At 37.3% G+C, this 18,604-nt stretch overlaps 1 protein-coding gene across 11 annotated transcripts in view; it reads left to right on the top strand.

Annotated features, from left to right (window-relative positions):
• Positions 1–18,604, top strand: part of TBC1D1 (TBC1 domain family member 1) — a 113,868-nt gene that overhangs the window by 50,791 nt on the left and 44,473 nt on the right. For all 11 annotated transcript variants that reach the window (XM_037391031.1, XM_037391039.1, XM_037391060.1 and 8 more), the window contains 8 exons: positions 1,249–1,782; positions 4,872–4,961; positions 8,365–8,469; positions 9,093–9,225; positions 10,604–10,695; positions 12,278–12,385; positions 14,786–14,914; positions 17,047–17,133. In XM_037391031.1, the coding sequence (XP_037246928.1) occupies positions 1,249–1,782; positions 4,872–4,961; positions 8,365–8,469; positions 9,093–9,225; positions 10,604–10,695; positions 12,278–12,385; positions 14,786–14,914; positions 17,047–17,133 (1,278 nt within the window). The remainder of the gene's footprint in view (positions 1–1,248; positions 1,783–4,871; positions 4,962–8,364; positions 8,470–9,092; positions 9,226–10,603; positions 10,696–12,277; positions 12,386–14,785; positions 14,915–17,046; positions 17,134–18,604) is intronic.

Below are 18,604 nucleotides of genomic sequence, written 5' to 3' on the forward strand. Positions count from 1 at the left end.
TTTTTCTCCTCTAAGTCCTTTGCTGTTTCCTGCATTGGTTTATGTACATTACTACATTATGTTTAAGCATTACATAACCATGGGACATGTCTGAAAAAGACAGAGGTCATGTCTCCGAAGCATTCTTTAGGTTTAGGAATGCCTTTTCTCATAGGGAAGATGGTTCTTCTGGGCTGCTGTTTTAGTCTGCTGCTCCCAGACTTCTTTCTGTGCTATCTGCAACCAAGTATTTGTAAGCAAGCAAGCTCCAATTGATGCTTACCAGAACAAATCTGTTTTGCCAGGAAACTGGCGCACTTAGCAGGGATTTTTCCCAAAGTAATTTGGGGAAATTAAAAAGTTGGCAGAATTATCTGTTGTAATCATAGATGGTGACCCTGCATTTGTTAACGGCAGCAGCACAGGCTGCAGAAGAAACTTAATCCCCCAGGCCAGTCAAAGCAGTGGGATGTAATCAAGCATCCACCTTGCAGCAGCTTAGCAGATAGCATATGCATCTTCCTACGCTTTAACCGTATCAGAAACTGTGACTGTTCACTGTTAAAGTATATCAGATGGCAGTTCGGGTTTTGTTTATAGTTGCAACATCTGTGGGCTGCAGCAGACTCTTCTCTCATACAGATGCCCTGCAAGTGATGCTGTATGTGGAAGCAATATTATTTGAGTGTCATCTAGGATGATAGAGTAAAAATGAGTATCTACAATAATGAATGTGTTTTTTTAAAAAAACAGAGTTATTTACAGTTAAAAGAACCCTAAACTGCCATAAAGTAATATGCTATTATGAAGGTGAAAGCAAATTTGCAAGAGGCCTCTTAATCTGCATGACATGAATGTTGAGTGAGCGAATGGAGTGAAAAATAACAGAGGTAAATAACTTTCCCAATTAGTCTATGGCTTCTCTCATGCTCTCTGAAGTATTTTTACCTTTCATTGTGAGTTTGAATTTGTCATGTTATACTGGTTCCTTCAGGTGCAAAACTTTTACTGAAAACACAGAGCATTACAAGAGATGAATCTCGTGGTGACCTCCTGACCGGGAGAAAAATGAACAATTCATCTAGTCAGTGTTTAAGTTTTAAAATATGTCTGTTGACAAATACAAGATCACTTCAACTGGTCTTTTGGAAAACAAAACCAAATTAGCCATTCCAGAAAAGTAACAGCAGGGAGCGCCTCAAGTATTGCAACTTGTTTGTCATAAAGCATCAATGCTAATGTTGCATAATTTTTTTCCCCCTCCTGTAGGTGCCTGAGATTATAAGCTCTATTCGACAAGCGGGGAAAATTGCTCGTCAAGAAGAGTTTCAGAATAATCTCTCAGATGTTGAAGACCCTTTTGCCAAAAAGTTTGAGGTGCTGTTCTGTGGACGAGTGACAGTAGCACATAAAAATGCACCTCCAGCACTTATAGATGAATGCATTGAGAAATTTAATCGTGCAAGTTGTACAAAAAAATCAGATTTCAACTCGTCATCCCAACAACATGAAACTGCCAATAACTTTGGAGGCTTCTCTTTCAGCAACAAATTTCGGTCTGTCTTCCAGCCCTTGGTCAGTGAAGAGGAGGAGAAAAGGCCAATTAGGAAATCCTTTTCTCAGCCTGGGCTTCGTTCCTTTGCTTTTAAGAAGGATTTGCAAGAGGGAAGCCATAGAAGTAACAGCTTTGTCAGGTCTTTTGAAGAAGATGCAATTTCACTGAACCTAAAAAGTCAACTTATCTATGGACACAGTGTTGTGCAGCCAACAGACATTGCAGAAAACCGGACAATGTTGTTTACGGTAAAGCAAGATTTGCAGCTCATGGTGACATTTTCACATCTTGGAGTTTGGAGTGGCAAACACCAAAGCAGATGTTCTGACAGACGACAGTTACTTCTTTAATAACTTAATTGCAATTACCAGAGCTTAATTTAAACTTGCTTGTTTCTCTCAAAAGCATTACCAGTCAGTGTAAATTGTTTTATATAGTCAAAATAAGTTTTTTTAAAATAGTTTAAAACAGCACTACCTGAAACTTTCAGATTCTGAAGACAGCTTTTAGAAAGCTGCAGCAAGTTTGTAGGTAGTTATACAATTGCAAAATGGTGCATACAATTACTCTAGCTACTAACAGCAGAAATACATTTCCAGGTGAATGAGTTACCTGTAACTAGAGCAGATGGACCAAACCATGACTGGGGGCTAGTAGTCTTAATGTCCCATGTTAAGCAGTGTAATTCATAAAGGTGTTGCTGCTGTCAACATGCCTGTGTAATGATGGAGTAGTGTAGTAACTTCCTAGGCTACTCCACGCCTGTCTCCAATGCCGTTCTGCTTTTGTGTGGTTAGCAATGCGCTTGCCTTGATAGGTGAGCAGGAAAAGTATTTTTCAAGACCTGAGAAGCAAGTAAGGAATGTGTTATTTGCTCCTTTTTTAATCCTCATGATAGACGAGTTATATAAGATACGTTATGTATCTTGTATCTTATGAACATAATGCAAACCTGGAGCTGATACTGCGATGGCTGGCTATCATAAGGTCATCTTGGAATCTTGGATCCGTCAGCTGCTGTTTGGGCTGGGAGTTTTTAAGGACAGTAACAGAGTAGAGTAGGTGCAGTTACAGCAGGTGGTTTGTTTTTTTTTTTGAGGGGGCGGGGGGGGGGGGAGGAGGAGAAGTGCTGCTTTAAGGATTGCCAAAGTGTAAAAAGTAACACACAGAAAGAGGTGTAGTTAGCTATACCAGATTTTAAACAAAAGTTTTTTTAGAAACAGGCTGACATCAAGAGGGGGAAGTGGAAGAAGGTGGAGATAAATCTTGTGCCCCAATAAAAACAATTTACCCTCTTCCCTGAGCATGTATTTCACACAGAAAATATAGATGCCCTTTATAGAAATGACTAATTTTTAAACAAATTCTGACTCCATTATTAATTCATGGCATGTATTTTAGAGACAGGGAGGTTACAGAGGGACTGCTCAAGTCCACATCCTCTGACTCCAGTGAGTGCATTTTTAATTTATATCAAATAGATGCAACAATTTTCAAAAACACATGCAGCTTCAGCCTGAATATAACGTCAGTCACCTGCTGACAGGCTCATTTCCAAATTGTGGGGTTCTGTTTGTTTGGCTTTCTGTCTTGGGTTGTTTTTTGCCTGGGAAAATATTGGTTAGTATGCACAGTTGTATTCTTTTGCCATTCAGCAAGTGAAAATTCAGCTGAATATAAGGAAGTGAAGTAACTGTGGTTTGTGCTAGCAGCTTGTAGCAGAGCTGAGTTTGTTGGTTAGCCATCCCCCATGTTCAGCAGGTTCTGAGTAATAGTATGTATGCAGCACGCACAGGTCTTCAACTTTGCCTATCAATTTGTGTGTAGCTACATATGAAATGCTTAAAAGTAACTTCATATCCAGAGGAAAAAATTTGTTTGTATTTTCTCAGTTCAAGTTCTTACTTGACTTTGCCCCAGGATGGCAGCAGAGGTTGCTTGCTGTGTGAGGTGTGAAAAATATTCAGATGAGTTAGCTGCTGACTCTCCTCAACTGGCTCAGACAGTCTTGATTTTGGTATCTCTTTCTGAAGAACTGCTTTCCTAGCCAGTTTCTTAGGATTTTGGGGTTTTTTATATTTAGGCTTTTCTCCTGATTGTATTTGGGGTAGGGGGTGGGAGTGGTTGTTTTGGTATTGTTTTTTTCCCTTGTTCAGTTGGCTTCAAATGATCCCTGCTGCCCTAGGGACCAAGTGTGAAAGGAGTGTGTGGGGCTGAGCTAAGAAGGAGCCTCTTGCTGCAGGGAGGGGAAGGCAGCAGTGAACCAGAGCAGGCTGCTTAGTAGGTGTTGGAAGGAATAACCACATGAACATGTGCAAAGTCAGCCCTGGGGACAGTACAAGGAAATGAGCAGGGGGTTGTGGAGAATCATTGTGACTGGTTGAAGTGAAAGAAAAGGTGGAAAGTGAATGCACAGGACCATTTTCAGATACACAGAGGTGACACCTCTCACTTGATCATTCACACGCAGGATTTGCCCCTTCCTTAAATTACTGGTATATTTGTGCTGCTGACATTTTTATGTGCATCTTATGGCATTTGTTGGTGGTTGAAGCTTCAGCAGGTTTGTCTAATGTTTGCTCATGAATGGATCCATATTCCATCCATCTTCCCTAAAATCTGATAAGAAGATATTTGTCCTTAGCAGACTCTCTGATGTGCTAGAAACTATGAGGAATTTAAATTTTATCTGTTAAAATGTTTCAAAGATGTTGTCAGAGGCTGAAAAATTGAAAACAATAGTTTCATTGTAGAAATGCCCTTTGCCTATCAAAAGTTAGCATCAGCTTTTGGTTTGCTGCTGTAGAAATGGCCTACAGATTATATCAGGTTAGAAAATACACTGCAGTAAGCTCATCTGAGTTAAAGCCTTTAAATTAAATGCTATGTGTATCTTAAATAAATAAAACTCTAAAAAAATACTTAGGTGGAATACAGGTAGAGGCATACACTTGGATTTAAATTTTAGGACAATTTCATTAAGTAGCTTTTAGGAATGTAGTATATGCCAAGACTGCAGAAAATAAGAAAAGGTAGTCTATTTCCTCAGTGCAAAGTTACTTGTGGTGTAATATTACTCTCATCTAATTAAACACTATTCTCAGTCTCTTGTCTCAAATGTGAAACTAAATCTTGGTTCAGTGATGTGCAGAGATCTGAATGCCAGATCAATGTGGCTTCAGTATTCTCTCTTTTTGTCTTAGTAATACACTAATTGGTCTAAATATACAGGTAGAAAAAATGTTGAGATTTGTGTCCAGGAAGCATTTTTATAGCATGACAAAATGAAGTGTAATGTTACTTGTTATCATCTTGTTATTTATTTTGTTCTTTTTAGATTGGCCAGTCTGAAGTTTACCTTATCAGTCCTGACACAAAAAAAGTAGCAATTGAAAAAAGCTTTAAAGAAATATCCTTTTGTTCTCAGGTAAGGTTGCAGTGTATTCTTTTTTTTGTTTGTTTGTTTAAATAGTCTTCACTTGTGAATGCTCAAGTACTTCTCTCTCCTAGGATTTCAAATGGATTCTCACCCCAGCAATTTCAGTAATTGCTATTGACAAGTTGCTTGTTAATCAGTAATTCTGTGAAACCGTCAGTCTTTTCTCATGCTTTGCATTTTAATTTCTGAGGTAAAAACTCACTTCTGTGTGCAGTGGATGAATATTAGGAGCTAGAAGGAACACCCTGGTCCGTTCTGGTTTGAGATTTCAGCGGGCGTGATTCACAGTTGTGCAAACCTGGGATTCCTTGAACCATATTTTTCAAGAAGTGATAATGAAAGGAGAAAACCAATATGTAAGAGTTATCTGAAAAATGCTTCAGAAATACATTTTTTTCAAGATTATATGTTGCATGTATGTAAAGAAGACAACCCTCTGCCATGCAGAGGTAGTGTCTTGATGCACTGAGGGTAAGCATGTTTCAGAGCCCCTTCATTCACTATTAATCCCTGTTCCTTATGCCACAGAGTTTGCTTCCCTGTCCTGCCTGTTGTTCTCGTGGCTCTGACTTAGATATTGCATGGATTATGTGAGGGTATCTAAAGATTTATTTTGAGTGGTGATGTTTCGAAAGAGATGCAACTTACACACATGAAGATGTGGTAATGGCATTGCATAGGTTACACAGGCATATGATTCACACTCAGCTACTGCAGCTGCTTAGCAGTGTGAGGGCAGAATAGTCATGGTCACATCAAGGACGTGGGACAGCTCGGGCAATTACAGGACTCCTATATGGGCAGCTGCACTAACTGCTGGCAGGTCCTGTGTACAGGAGCAGGGGACCGTCCTTGGAGAGTTGCTCAGCTGTCAACCTACAGGCTGAGCAACTGTTCATAAAGACATTTCATAGACCAGTTGCTTTTGTTAACTAACCAGTGTCATGATACAGGGATTTGTCTTTCATTAGCCGTTCTCTGTCTTGCGGGGCATTACTTGTATTTAGTTTGTGTACCAGATTTGATTCAGTTTAAGTGAATGGGGAAACTGAATGTAATTTATTAAACTAAGATGGAGTCCTTAGAGAACACTTAATTCCTTTAAAACCTGTTATAGATCAATTTAGGTTAAACCTCTGAGAAATTAACCTGAACTATAATTATATAAATAAAATTATATTTATTGAGGAATGGATGTTCCCACTAGTTGAACTAAAAATTCGCCTTGAATTAAACCAGTGTAGTGCTTGTTTCGGAGTAAACTTAAGCAGTTTGCATGCTGTCAGATCAAGAGCTTTGAAGAGAACTCCTTGATCACAGAAAAATCTTTATCCCCATGTTCCCTTAGGCCATCTCCTGAGGCAGGAACTAGTTAGGTAGACTTTGTGACTTGCCCTGAACATCAGCAGATGGTTGTGCTCCTCAGAACAGTAGGAATGAGGTTCTGATTTATTTCCTCCCTCCTGTCTGAAGAATGTGCTGCTACTGGGTAGATGTTATGTCAGTTGGACAAATACTGGTATTGGAGTAGAGAGGGCTTTTCCCCTAAGTATGTACATTACAGAAGACTTGATGGAATGTTCTTATGGACTCATCATGATCATAAGAGAACTTGAATAATCTTTTCTTGAGGGGAGATCAGAATCAGAATCAGTACTTAATTTCCAGAATGCCCAATCTATCAGTGAGCTATTATAATGGCAGAAAGAAGTATGTGGTCCTGGGGCAGTATCTGAATTAGCTTATCTGAAACAGCTAAGAGCATTTGCCAGCTCCTGGTACCTCGCAGTTTCATGGGCAGGGCCATGATCCCAGCTGGGCTCCTTCCATCGTAGCAGTTGGGTTGTCAGGAGAAGAAATAATCTTTCAGAAGAAGAAACATGGGCTGGGAGGTTAGAGAGGGGGCTCAGCGCGTTCTGTATACATCTCTAATGTGGGTGAAGGAGGGAGAAAGTCTGCAGGTTGCATCAACCTGTTCTTGCTTTATCACATAGCTGCCTCCTAAAATGCTTAGCCTGGACATCCAATGGAGCTAGAGTTGGAGAAGCTGCAGGTTTTACATCATTTGAATGTCCTTCTGACCTTTTTGTTCTCATGGCATATTAGTGCCTGATGTTTGTCTAATAAAGACTTTGTTATCTGTGTAATTGTCACACTCCAACAAACCAGGTATCTCCATATATGTTAAATTATTTTCCCTCATTCAGATGGCATGGTCTGAAGGTTTCTTGTTAGTATTTTGAATGATAAGACAATATTGTTCAGATTGCTTAAGCATATCTGATGCTATAATGTGTTCATTTTTGGGACACCTGGCCATTCTGTTTTATAGAAGTGTTCTTTTTATGTTTTTTAATGCTTTTAAAACTGTTTTCTTCATGATAAAAAGGCAAATAGAATATTCAGTGATTCTTGCTGTATTAAAAAGGAAAAGAACCAACAAAAAAGTCCTGCTAGGCATCTTCAGACTGTCTAAATTTCACTGAAATTTCTGATTTATTGTGACTTATCATTTTGATTTTTAATACAGCAGTTTATTGCTGCTCTTTACCCTACTATAATTGTTGTGCCATGACAGCTAGAAGGTAGTAAAAAGGTGCTGAATATAACAGAATTTCTATAAACAGGCTCTACCACTGTGCATATAATTCATCATCGTAAGTTTGTTTGGCTTTTTTAATCAAGAATGGTGCACTGAGGAGATGTGCGCTGGGATCACCCAGCTCTATTCATCTGAAAGTCTTTTCATGAAAGAAAAAAACTCCCAGCAATTAAAAAACCTTCTTAGCATTTTCCCAGGATGTGCTGTCTATCTACTGTTGCAAGTAGATTGTGCCTCAATTTGCGTGCGTTTTTGGAGAAATAAATGCTTCCATGAGTTATCTTTAAGTAATATATTTAACTATTTTCATTTTTTAACTAGCCAAGCTTTTCTGTAGATGGAAAAAAAATTGTTTATCCATTTTGCACTATTGCTTTGATTTGCTTTTACAAATGTAAAGCAATTGTTGACTGCTTTAGCAAAAGGGAAGAAAAAGAGAGCAAGCTTTTTTTCCCTGCTGTTTCCAATACGGAGTAAAATACATCTTGAATAGCATGTATTCATCCCTGTGTTTTCCAATGGATCTATTGTAATTCAGTCATTAAAAAATAACCCCAAAACCAATAAACAACCTCTAACTTAAGTGAAATTTAAAAGATTGATGAAGTCATAGATTCTGTAACAGAATAGATTTCTAATGGCCAGATGACTTTAATGTAGCTGGAACAAGATATATGTGACCTATCTGTAATGCTGTTGGGCTTTTCATGCTTTTTTAACTAGAAAAAATACAGGTACAAAACATTAAAAATAAATATGACTGGTTCTTTACTGTTATTTTTGTGGTAGGGAATTAGACATGTGGATCACTTTGGGTTCATCTGCAGAGAGTCTTCAGAAAACGGAGGCTTCCACTTCGTTTGCTACGTGTTTCAGTGTACAGATGAAGCACTGGTAAGTGAAAGAAAAGAAGAGCCTAATGGAATATTAGGCCCTAAAAGTCTTCTGTTGCTCCATGCTCTATATTTTGCCCGATGTCTTAAAAACCTGCTCCATTCAGAAATATTATTCTTTAAAAAATTTGACTAAAATAGCAGTCTGCAAAGGAACTTAAAATTTGTTTTGAAGGCGGAAGTTAAACCCCCCCTTAAAATACAATAAAACTTCCTTTCATTGCACAAACTAAGTTAGACCATATGCCTCCTTTTTTGGAAGGAGGGGTGTTTTATAATGTACCTATTCAGAAAATCAGGACTACACTACTGTGCTCTGGGTCAGGCCAGTGAGTCACACACAACTGCAGTAAGCTTTTTTATCACAGACAAGAAAAGGTTTCTAGATAGAGGTAGTATCTGTTATTAGACCACAGTAATAAAAATGGGTGGCCTGGAAGAGATAAGATGATGACTTTTGTCTTGCTTAGGCAGAAATGACACAGGAACAGCTTTTCTTTTTAATGGTAAGCACATTCCCAAACAACCAGCAGTATCATTTTAAGACTGTTGTGCTTGTGTTAAGGAAAACAGAAGCTCAGTGGAGGAGTGAAATTCTGTTCTTTTTCACTTTATTCTTTTCAGGTTGATGAAATCATGATGACACTGAAACAGGCTTTCACTGTAGCTGCTGTGCAACAAACTTCCAAGGCACAGCCCCAGCTCTGTGAAGGATGCCCTATGCAAAGCTTGCATAAACTCTGTGAAAAGATAGAAGGTGAGGTTTAAAGAACTTTCTAGTCAAATATATTTTCTAATGATTTTATTGGGGGACAGTCTTAAATGTGAAACTCTAAGGGAATGAATGCTTAAAAAGAGCTTGGGATTTGGGATGGACGGTTGGAAGTCTTTTTATGTAGAGGACTGCAATGTCATCTGTCAGGTAGTAAAAGTTAAGCTTCTTTCTTCTACTTTAGTTGAATTTTTGAAAGTTAATTAAGAGTCTTAAGTATTACTAAATTGCAGCTAGCTTGACTCTATTAACCACTAAACACAGAGCACTGTAGTTATGGAACTTCTCAAGAATATATGCTGCAATAGCTATGACCTGCTGTCCTATTGAATCCACTTAGGTAATGCATTACACCACCACTAAACATGAACTACATGGTTGTGCATGTTGATCTATGCTCCTTCATGAAAATACAGCGGTTAGAATTGTAGTTGTTGCCCAGAAAATGAGTTCCAAGACAAAAAAAATCTTTGCATTTCAGCAAATTTTGCAGTTAGGTTTTGTTCATTTAAGCGATGTCTGGGGTGAATAAAGGGCAACAGCAGCTTGTCAGATCACATGACAGTAGCTTGTTGGACTAAAACCTATCTAGTATTAATTTGATGAAACTGGAGAACTTCCAGAACTACTTTTCACTCTATTTTGGTCTTCAGCTAGCTATGATTTTTGAGAAATTTCTTAAAGGCAAATGATTTTTAATGCCTTTAATCATGCCATCTGGTTAATCATATCATGTGGTTCTGGAGGAGAAATGCCATGATCAGAAAATGAAGTACAAACTACTGTTTGCTGGTTTTTCACAGAAAATAGAGGAAAGGCATTTAATCCAGGATGAGAACAGAAAAAAATAATCTGAATGAGAGGGTAGTCTGCTTTAGACTATCAGTATTTTTCATTAGGAGACAAAGCAAGAACTTCACTAACGTGGAATAAATTTACGCTTTTTCAGAAGAGGCCATGGCATACAAATTGAAGGAAATCAATGGAAATTATATTTATACCACAAGCAAAATCCAAGCAGTACTGCATAAAACACCCAACAAAGTAGTATGCTAAAATGCAGTAGATTGTGGGTTTGTTTTGTCTTGTGTGATAATGGAATCTTCAGATGAGAGTATAATCCTGGTCTGTGCTGAGTAAATCTCCTTGTTGCAGAGTTCGTGTCCCTCATTTTAAAGACATGAGTTCAGTAGTAGCTTTAAATTAACCTAGAGTTCTTTCTAATGCCCTGTTATGAAATCAGTGCAGTGCATCAGCTCAAATAACTGAAGAGCTTTGGATTAAATTGTGCACATAGTTATGAGACTGATTAATTCTGACAAATTTGACCCTGTGATTTGTTCTTTTTTGTTCCTCTTGGTAGGGTTGCACCCTTCTAAGACTAAACTAGAACTACAAAAGCATCTTACAACACTAAATAACCAGGAGCAGGCCTCTGTTTTTGAAGAGGTTAAGGTAAGCTCTTTGTTTCCTACAAGATTTTAAAGCAGTTGATTATTTTTTTTTGCTAACATCACTGTGAAACACCAAAGTTATTTTCATTTTTTAATGAGTTATTAATATCTTTACTTAACAGACTGTTAACCACCTTGTGCTTTAATTTCCGTATATTTTTCTAGACCTGTTAAAAATGTGTGTTTTGATGAAAATGGCTCATTTTACTCATTTTTTTCCCCTAATACTACTTGTTTTCTAGGAAAATGTTGACGTCTCACTGGGTACAATGCACATTTTTTTATTTTTTTTGTGGGTGAAGGTAGTGACTTGTACAGTGAGAACATTTAGCTGTTACTTTGACCAAAACAAATCATTGTAACATTCCCAGATAGGAAATTTCCTGCCTAAAATGTATTCTAATCTTCATAGTTGTCAAACTAAGTAAAAAAAGTTTGGATTTCATTCAGAAGATAGAAAGTTATTTTAGCACAGAGGAAAGCATAGCTGGATTTAAGACAAACTATGAACATTGCAGGAAATGCCATTGGGCTTGGCATACTACTGAAGATTAGGAAATTTCAGACTTCTTAAAAAGTAATGTTTCCTTCCTCTCTTGAGTGATTTCAGTCTCTTTGTGTGTTTCCATGTGGCAGTTTATCATCCAGTACCAAATTTGGAAGGTACTCTGTGGAACTGATTCCATGAGCTAGGTGATTTCTTAGTATACAACAGCTGGCTGGCACTGTTGCCTTTTAGTATTCTGCACACATTTTAATGATCTAAAGCTTCTAGTAGTCACAGGAAACTGTTAATTGCTTCTGGTGAGAGTCTGCAAACAATTAACTTGGTAAAACCAAGGGTAAAGTATGTCTCTCCTGCCTGTCTTTTTCGGCTAATTTTTTCAGTTGGACTGCCTGAATAAATTCTTACAGCTCCGTATGTTATAACCATGATTTGCATTTTTAGATAACTGTCTTAATAAGAATATTAAGACATGCATTAATGACATGCTACCTTGGCATTAGCTAATTCATAGTGTATCCTCTGCATTACATCAATAGACTTAAAACAGCATATGCTTTTCAAAAGTTAGATTTCTGGGATCAAATTCTATAATAAATTGTTTTAAAAACATTTTCTCTTACAAATAGGTTCACCTTGTGCACTAGTTTTTAAAATACCTATGTCATTTCCCAAAAATGAAACGTCCAATGAGAATGATTTTTAGAAGGGTTGTGCAATCATAACTGCCAGACAGTACTTCATGTGTGCTACAAAACTCAGAACTACAGTGTTTTGGTTTTCTTTACAAAAATATTTTTTAAAGTCTGTATTTGCTTGTGGCAATTTGATACCTCTACAGTTGTCCTTTATCTTTCATGTAAATTTTGTCATGTATGAAGTGAGGTCACCTGTTTCTGTGGCTGGTTGAGGCTTTGCCTGGGACACCGGTGTCCTCTGGTGGACTGGAGTAGTAGCATTAACCATGTTAAACTTGTTCTTACATTAACAATGTATAGACAGTGACAAAAAGAAAAGAGTAAATATTTGCTGTTATACAAATATGTAATAATTGTGCTTGTGCTGTTTCCAATTAAAGAAATTAAAACCAAGAAATGATCAAAAAGAGAATGAGTTGGTTATCTCTGTTTTGAGAAACATGTATGAAGAAAAACAGAAGGACCATGTTCATGTTGGAGAAAAACAGGTAAGTAATCATTCAATTTTAGCTCATGTAAGGAGGAGCTAGGAGAAAATCTTCCATTCCATTTTTTTATCTTTCCAAAGGCACATTTCCATCACTGGCTTTTGGGAACTTCAAACTGTAGGTGGTGGCAGACACTGGTTTTGCTTATGATACATAGGCAATTGTCATGCACCAAAACGGGCATATCTCAGATTTTGAGGTACACGGTACAGTCTGATGTCAGGCCTAGGAGAGAGCTGCAAACAAGGTAGACCACCAATTTGGTTGTTTCTTTCTTCTCACTGCAATGAAAATTCCATGTATGTGAGAGACTATATAACGAACTTGTAATTGCTCTCAGCTGGTCTGTGACATTTGCCATCCTGCTGTCTGTGTGAGTCAGTGTCCTCATAATGCAGTGGATTTGATCCTTGTTAAAGACTATCACATTTACTCAACAGCTGGAAGTTATTTCTTGTGTGCAAACCACCATTGAAGTGGCCTCAAGGAGGAGTAGCTGAGGAGGATTGCTGCAGAGACTGTCACCCATTTCCAAAGAGTTGCGCTATCTTTCATTCTGTATCAGGTTGTATCAGTGCTGTTTAACTGGCAATTTTTACAGCACAGTTACAATTTTTCGAAAGAGATGAATGATTTTGGATGCCTTGGTTTGTGGCTAACTTGAGACACCTCGAGAAGGTCTGCATTTAAAAGAGGATCAGCACCTATTCTATAGATCTTTCAGATCCAGATTTTTAACCGTTTTAAAAGTCTTGGCTGTCTCACCACTTCTGGCCAGTAATTCCATGGCTGCTGTTGGCTATTTGTGATATAAACTAGCAAATTAATATATGGAGAATAATTAGACTCCTGAAGAAATTGGAGAAATAGCAGCAAGCCTTCATATACTATTTCTTCACTTTGTTAATCTCTTCTCCTTTTACGCCCACTGGCTAATTATTGACTTCCCTGATAAAGCATGAAGAAAACTTTGTATATTTTGTTCTCTGATTTCTTGTCTTGAGCATCTCACCAGAAATACATTTGTAAGAAAAAAAAGTGTTGTAGTTATGGCATGATGGGAAGAAACATTGCTTGAGGTCCTTTATCGTACCTGAAATATTTTTATTTGATCTAATGCCAGCTGATTGTCACATAGTTGTCAGTCAGAAATGGCTTGAAAATTCTAAGGCCTGCTGCAGTCTGTTTGCTCAGTGCCTGAGCAAATTTGAGCAGAATTGGTTAATCTGACACTTGCAAAGATGCCAGTGCTCTAAGAACAGAGTTGACTTGCCCTCAGTCCAGTCCATCATTATGTTTGCTCTGATAATTTGTCTCCCAAGCTGTGTAATAGCAGATACCTTTGAACATGGGCTCTGGCAGTGTTGTTTGTCTAAGCAGTCATTAACCGGTGACGTCATGATGTCCCTGCTCCCTTCTATTCTACATAGACATTCACTTTCATGCTTTTAATAATTTTTTAAAAATACCTAAATCAGGTGAGGAAAAATAAATTAAATGTGATACTAGTACATGGATCTTATTTAACAAAAATGACCTTCAAACTAAGTGTCTTTTTGTAAGAATGTAATAGCGGGCAGCATCTGATTTGCCCTTTGTGGATGAGATGAGTGAAGGTGAAAAGAAAATACAGAAGCCTGTAACTTTGTCAGTAGAATGCTTTAAAATAATAGCTAGACAGGACTCTATAGCGATGGTGATGATGTACTATTCAGCTGTCCATGTACTAATAGTTACGTAGATCAGTTATTCAGATCTCTGAAATTAGGGCCATGTAGAGAGAGCTACAGTGCCTGGCAGCCGCAGGATGTACCCCACAAAATAACTCTGAAAACTGTGCTCTGGCTTCTACTGCAGGTGTCAAGTTTGGGTGGTAATATTTGCGTTGTGGTGTCATTTTTGTATTCACTATATTAGTCTTCACAAGTACTAAAAATGGACTGAAATACTTATTTAAAAAGCAAAACTCTAAATAGACTGTTACCTCTAAGATGGAAGTGTTTCTACTGGTGAAATATATAGAAGAGTTAGATTGTTATACATCTTTCTGGCCCTTAGAAAGCCTCATTTTAATGTGGGGACACTTGATAGTTCTTGTTAATTATGAGCTTCATCAACTTTGAGTAATTTCTTGGCTGAAGAAAAGTAAATCCAGCAGAAATCTCTACTCTGTTACATTTAAACATTTAGAATTTGTACAAACAATTTAGAATTTGTAAATCCCTATCAAGATGGCAATTCTTCTGAAGCATTGCTAAGTATCAGTAGAGAAAAAGGCATGAAAAGCTAAGGACACCGGGAGAAAGTATTGTTTCAGGTTACAGAAGTCTTTGGACTGTTCACTGAAATTCTGCTCCATGCTGCTGAGTATTTTGCATTTATTTTTTTTAACACTTGCAGACTTCACAACCCCTTGCCGAGAATGCAGTAAATGAGGTGCCCAGCAGTGCTCCAAGATTCAGATTAGATATGTTAAAGAACAGAGCAAAAAGATCTCTGACAGAATCATTTGAAAGTATTTTATCACGTGTAAGTATCTTTGTGTTTATTGCCTCTGAACATAATGTCGTTGTTTTATTTATTTGAATGATATGAAAGTCATATTTGTTATCCTTCCAGGTTGTAGCCAAGTTGTTGTTAAAGGCACAGTGACAAAAATATTTGATTGTACAGGTTAGAAGAAGACAAAACAAAGCAGGGCTTTGGTAGAGAGAATACAAAGTCCTGGAAGAAGGGAACTAATTGCTAGACAAGAAATAGTGTGTATAAGCATTTCAAAAAATTAATATGAAGTTGAGCATGAGAACTTAAAAAAAGCAACCATTGTTTTATTTCTCTTTCGGATTTAGAAAATTAAAAGAGTAATTATAATTGTTCACTGCTCTTTATGTAGAATGAAATGATTGGGGAACTGACTAAGCATTCCTAATGAGATAATATTTATTAGTGGCACAGAATGGATGAATAACAGGGCATTTGAACTTTTAAACGCTAGAGATTATTTGAAGGTGAGGGGTATAAAGACCTTAAGAAGGCACAAAGGTTATGAAGGCATTTATGAAATATCACATCAGCTAAAATTTTTTGTAAACAGTGTCTGGCAATACCTATTAGTGGGAAAAACTTGAGCTCCTATGTGATAGTGATCCCCAAGACAACACAGAAAAATGTTTATCATAAACATATTGCTGAAAATATCTGCTGAATGTATACAGCAACAGTTAAGAAAACAAATCAGATGTCAAGTTTAAGCACTACTTTTAAACCTATGGGGTGTCTTCTCATTCAAATATTCTTTGTTTTGCACTCCGTGGAGAAAGTCTGAGGAAAATAATAGGAGATTTGGAAAAGCCTCTGCTTGACAAATTACTAAAAAAAAATCAGACCTTCTGCCTTTTTAAAAAAAAAAAGAAAAGAAAAGAAAGAGAGTTGTGACAGAATGCTAAACAACAAATATTAGGTAACAAAAATTGGGCATTCTCATTTCTCATCAGCAAACATGTAAATTGAAGCAAGATGTAGGACAGTTTATTGGCTCATAGACATTCAGCTTGTAGAGACAAAACTAGGCTTTCAAAGCTTATTTTAGACATCATATCTAACCTGTTCATGAAATGAATGATAGCAAAAGCATGTTCTCCCTGTTATGATTATGCATATAGAGATGATTTTTAATATAGTATCTCTCTTCATTACTTCCCAGCCAGTGTTTCTAGAGTTGGCTCTCATAAAATCCTGCAGTGGATGTGTTTGCGATGTGAAACATAACATTAGTGTTGTTACACTAGGTATAGTAATTTTTGACAGTTTGTCCTGACTGGCATAAACTATGTTCACGTAAGCACAGGTGTATATTGGTTGCATTTTCACTGTCATGGTTGTTTTGATGGAAGTTCTTGGTTTTGGTCAGATCTGAGGCAAAACATTTTGTCTGAGCCTCAAGGAAAAAATAGTCACTATTGTGAATAATGGTGGTATTTTTTATTTTACCTGGAATAACAGTTCGAAGAAAACATAAGCCTTAACTTCAGAACATAAAGAAATGATACCCCTTAAGGTTAGAAAGATACCAGTTCCACAGTTATATTAGCACATAAGAATCCATCAGTAGGTTTCTTGATATTTCTCTTGGTTCCATTACAAACATTAGTTGAACGAATTATACAAAAATATTGTTGAACAGGTCATACAAAAATATTTCTGCTTTCTGATTTGTAGGCATTGAAATGGGTAATACCAGAACTTATGTTTTGCTGTGTATTAAATTTACATGGATTTAAGTCCTTTGTAATAGACAGCTTTTTAATTTCTTAGTGTCTTGGTAAGAAGTGCGTAGTGTGAAAATTTCCTGTTTGGAATACAGAAGGTACTTCAACAGTAGTTACAGTACATGTGTGCAATATATGATCGTGTACATGTCCTGGAAAGCACATCGTTGCCCATGAGAATTCCTTAATTCCATAAGGTCCTTTAAAATGTCAGTGACTGTTCTGAATGAAACCTCTGTTTCTCACAGAGGCAAAGGTTATTCTTAAGCATTTCAGGAAATTAAATTTGATACTGTCTTTGAAAATTACAGATTCTGACTGTGCTACACAAATCTCTTTCTGGTATGCCCTGTATGTCATAATCTTGACTGCTGGTGTGCTTTATCTCTACAGGGCAGTAAAGCCAGAGGTCCACTGGACAGTTCTGGTGCTGTGGATCTGGACAGCTCCATGTCCAGTACCTTAAGCAGCACAAGTAAAGTAAGTAAAGCCTGGGGTGAATGTACATATTTAGAAACTTCACGTAATATTCCCTGAAACAACTAGTCAGATGTGAAATGCAGTTACTAGCTATTCATGTAACTGTTCCATTCTAACATCTTGGGTTTTTTTAATTATTTTGGGGGAGTAGGCAAGCTAATGGATTGTGTGTGAAAAGAAATAAACCCCAGAATGCCCGAACAGTATGACAGAAATAGTATCATAGAGTATGGAGCATAGGTATGTCTTTTCTTCCTACCTGTAAGAGTCCTGCTGCCACTTGCTGATCCATAAGGTGTGTCTTTATTCCTGTGCTGAGTCCCTCTGGGGATGACAGGGCTGCATTCATTGCAGCCAGCCTCTTGGATCAGCCACTACCATTTGAGGGTTTTTTTGGAGGTTTGTTGGGTTTTTTTCCCCCAACTTGAAGCAATATTTTCTCAGAATTTACATGTTGGTTACCCAAATAATTTTTCATATATATAACATATTAGAAAGTGTATGAGTCCTCTGAGGGACAACTTGAACAAAGTCATTTCCCAGTTTACTCTGGTAAAAGAGATTCAGGCTAAGAAAAAGCAGTCATATGTCAATACAATGGTGATGTGTAAGATGATGTTATCTGTAGAATTTTACTGGAGATCTCCATATTTTTTTGACACAATATGGGGCTCACAGTAAATCTGTGTTTCTCTTCTCCAGAAGTTTCAAGTTGCTTTCAGGCTTTTCATTTTGTTCCCTGTGCTATAAAAGATAGCAGTGCAATTGGGTCTCCATTTAAATTAGAAATTCCTTGTACTTATATAAACATATATTTTGTATCTATGTATCTTATCGTGTGAGTCTATAGATGTGAAATAAAATATTATATAATGTAATCTGAATCTTGCAACAGTGTGCAGAAAACAAATGCAGTAATTACTATGCTGCTGATCCTGATGGGGTTGGTTTCAGCCCTGAAAGTACATACCATGAATGCAGGATTGCATTCATAAAAAACATAAAGGTAAAACACGATATCCCCCTATTCATGGTTAGAAAGCTTTTAGTCTGAATAAAATATGAACACTCTTCTTCCCTAGAGGTAGCCTAGCACTCTGCAGACTTGGATACAGCTATTGATTCTCCTCTAGTGCCTAGTCACCTAAAGACTCCTGACTTCAGGTAATCAAAAGTCTGCTTATCTTTTGGAAAGAATGGCCAACTCTGCAGGAAACACAAGGTGGACAGTGAAGAAAAACACATGGTTTTGGACTGAAAGAGGCATCTAGTCAGAGAATTCAAGTCCTTTGTGTGAATCTTCAGATAGATGAGAGGATGAGATATAGATAAGGACTATTATATATATATAGTTATATATTGTTAAATGGGGTGCTAAATATATAGTACTCCAAAATACCAACCATTTTGTTGCTGTCACTGTTACCCAAACCTGACCCTTCTGTTCTGTTCTGACTCCATTTCCTCTGAG

The sequence above is a fragment of the Falco rusticolus genome, chromosome 1 (assembly GCF_015220075.1).
Source record: "Falco rusticolus isolate bFalRus1 chromosome 1, bFalRus1.pri, whole genome shotgun sequence".
In the NCBI taxonomy this organism is placed as follows: Eukaryota; Metazoa; Chordata; class Aves; order Falconiformes; family Falconidae; genus Falco; species Falco rusticolus.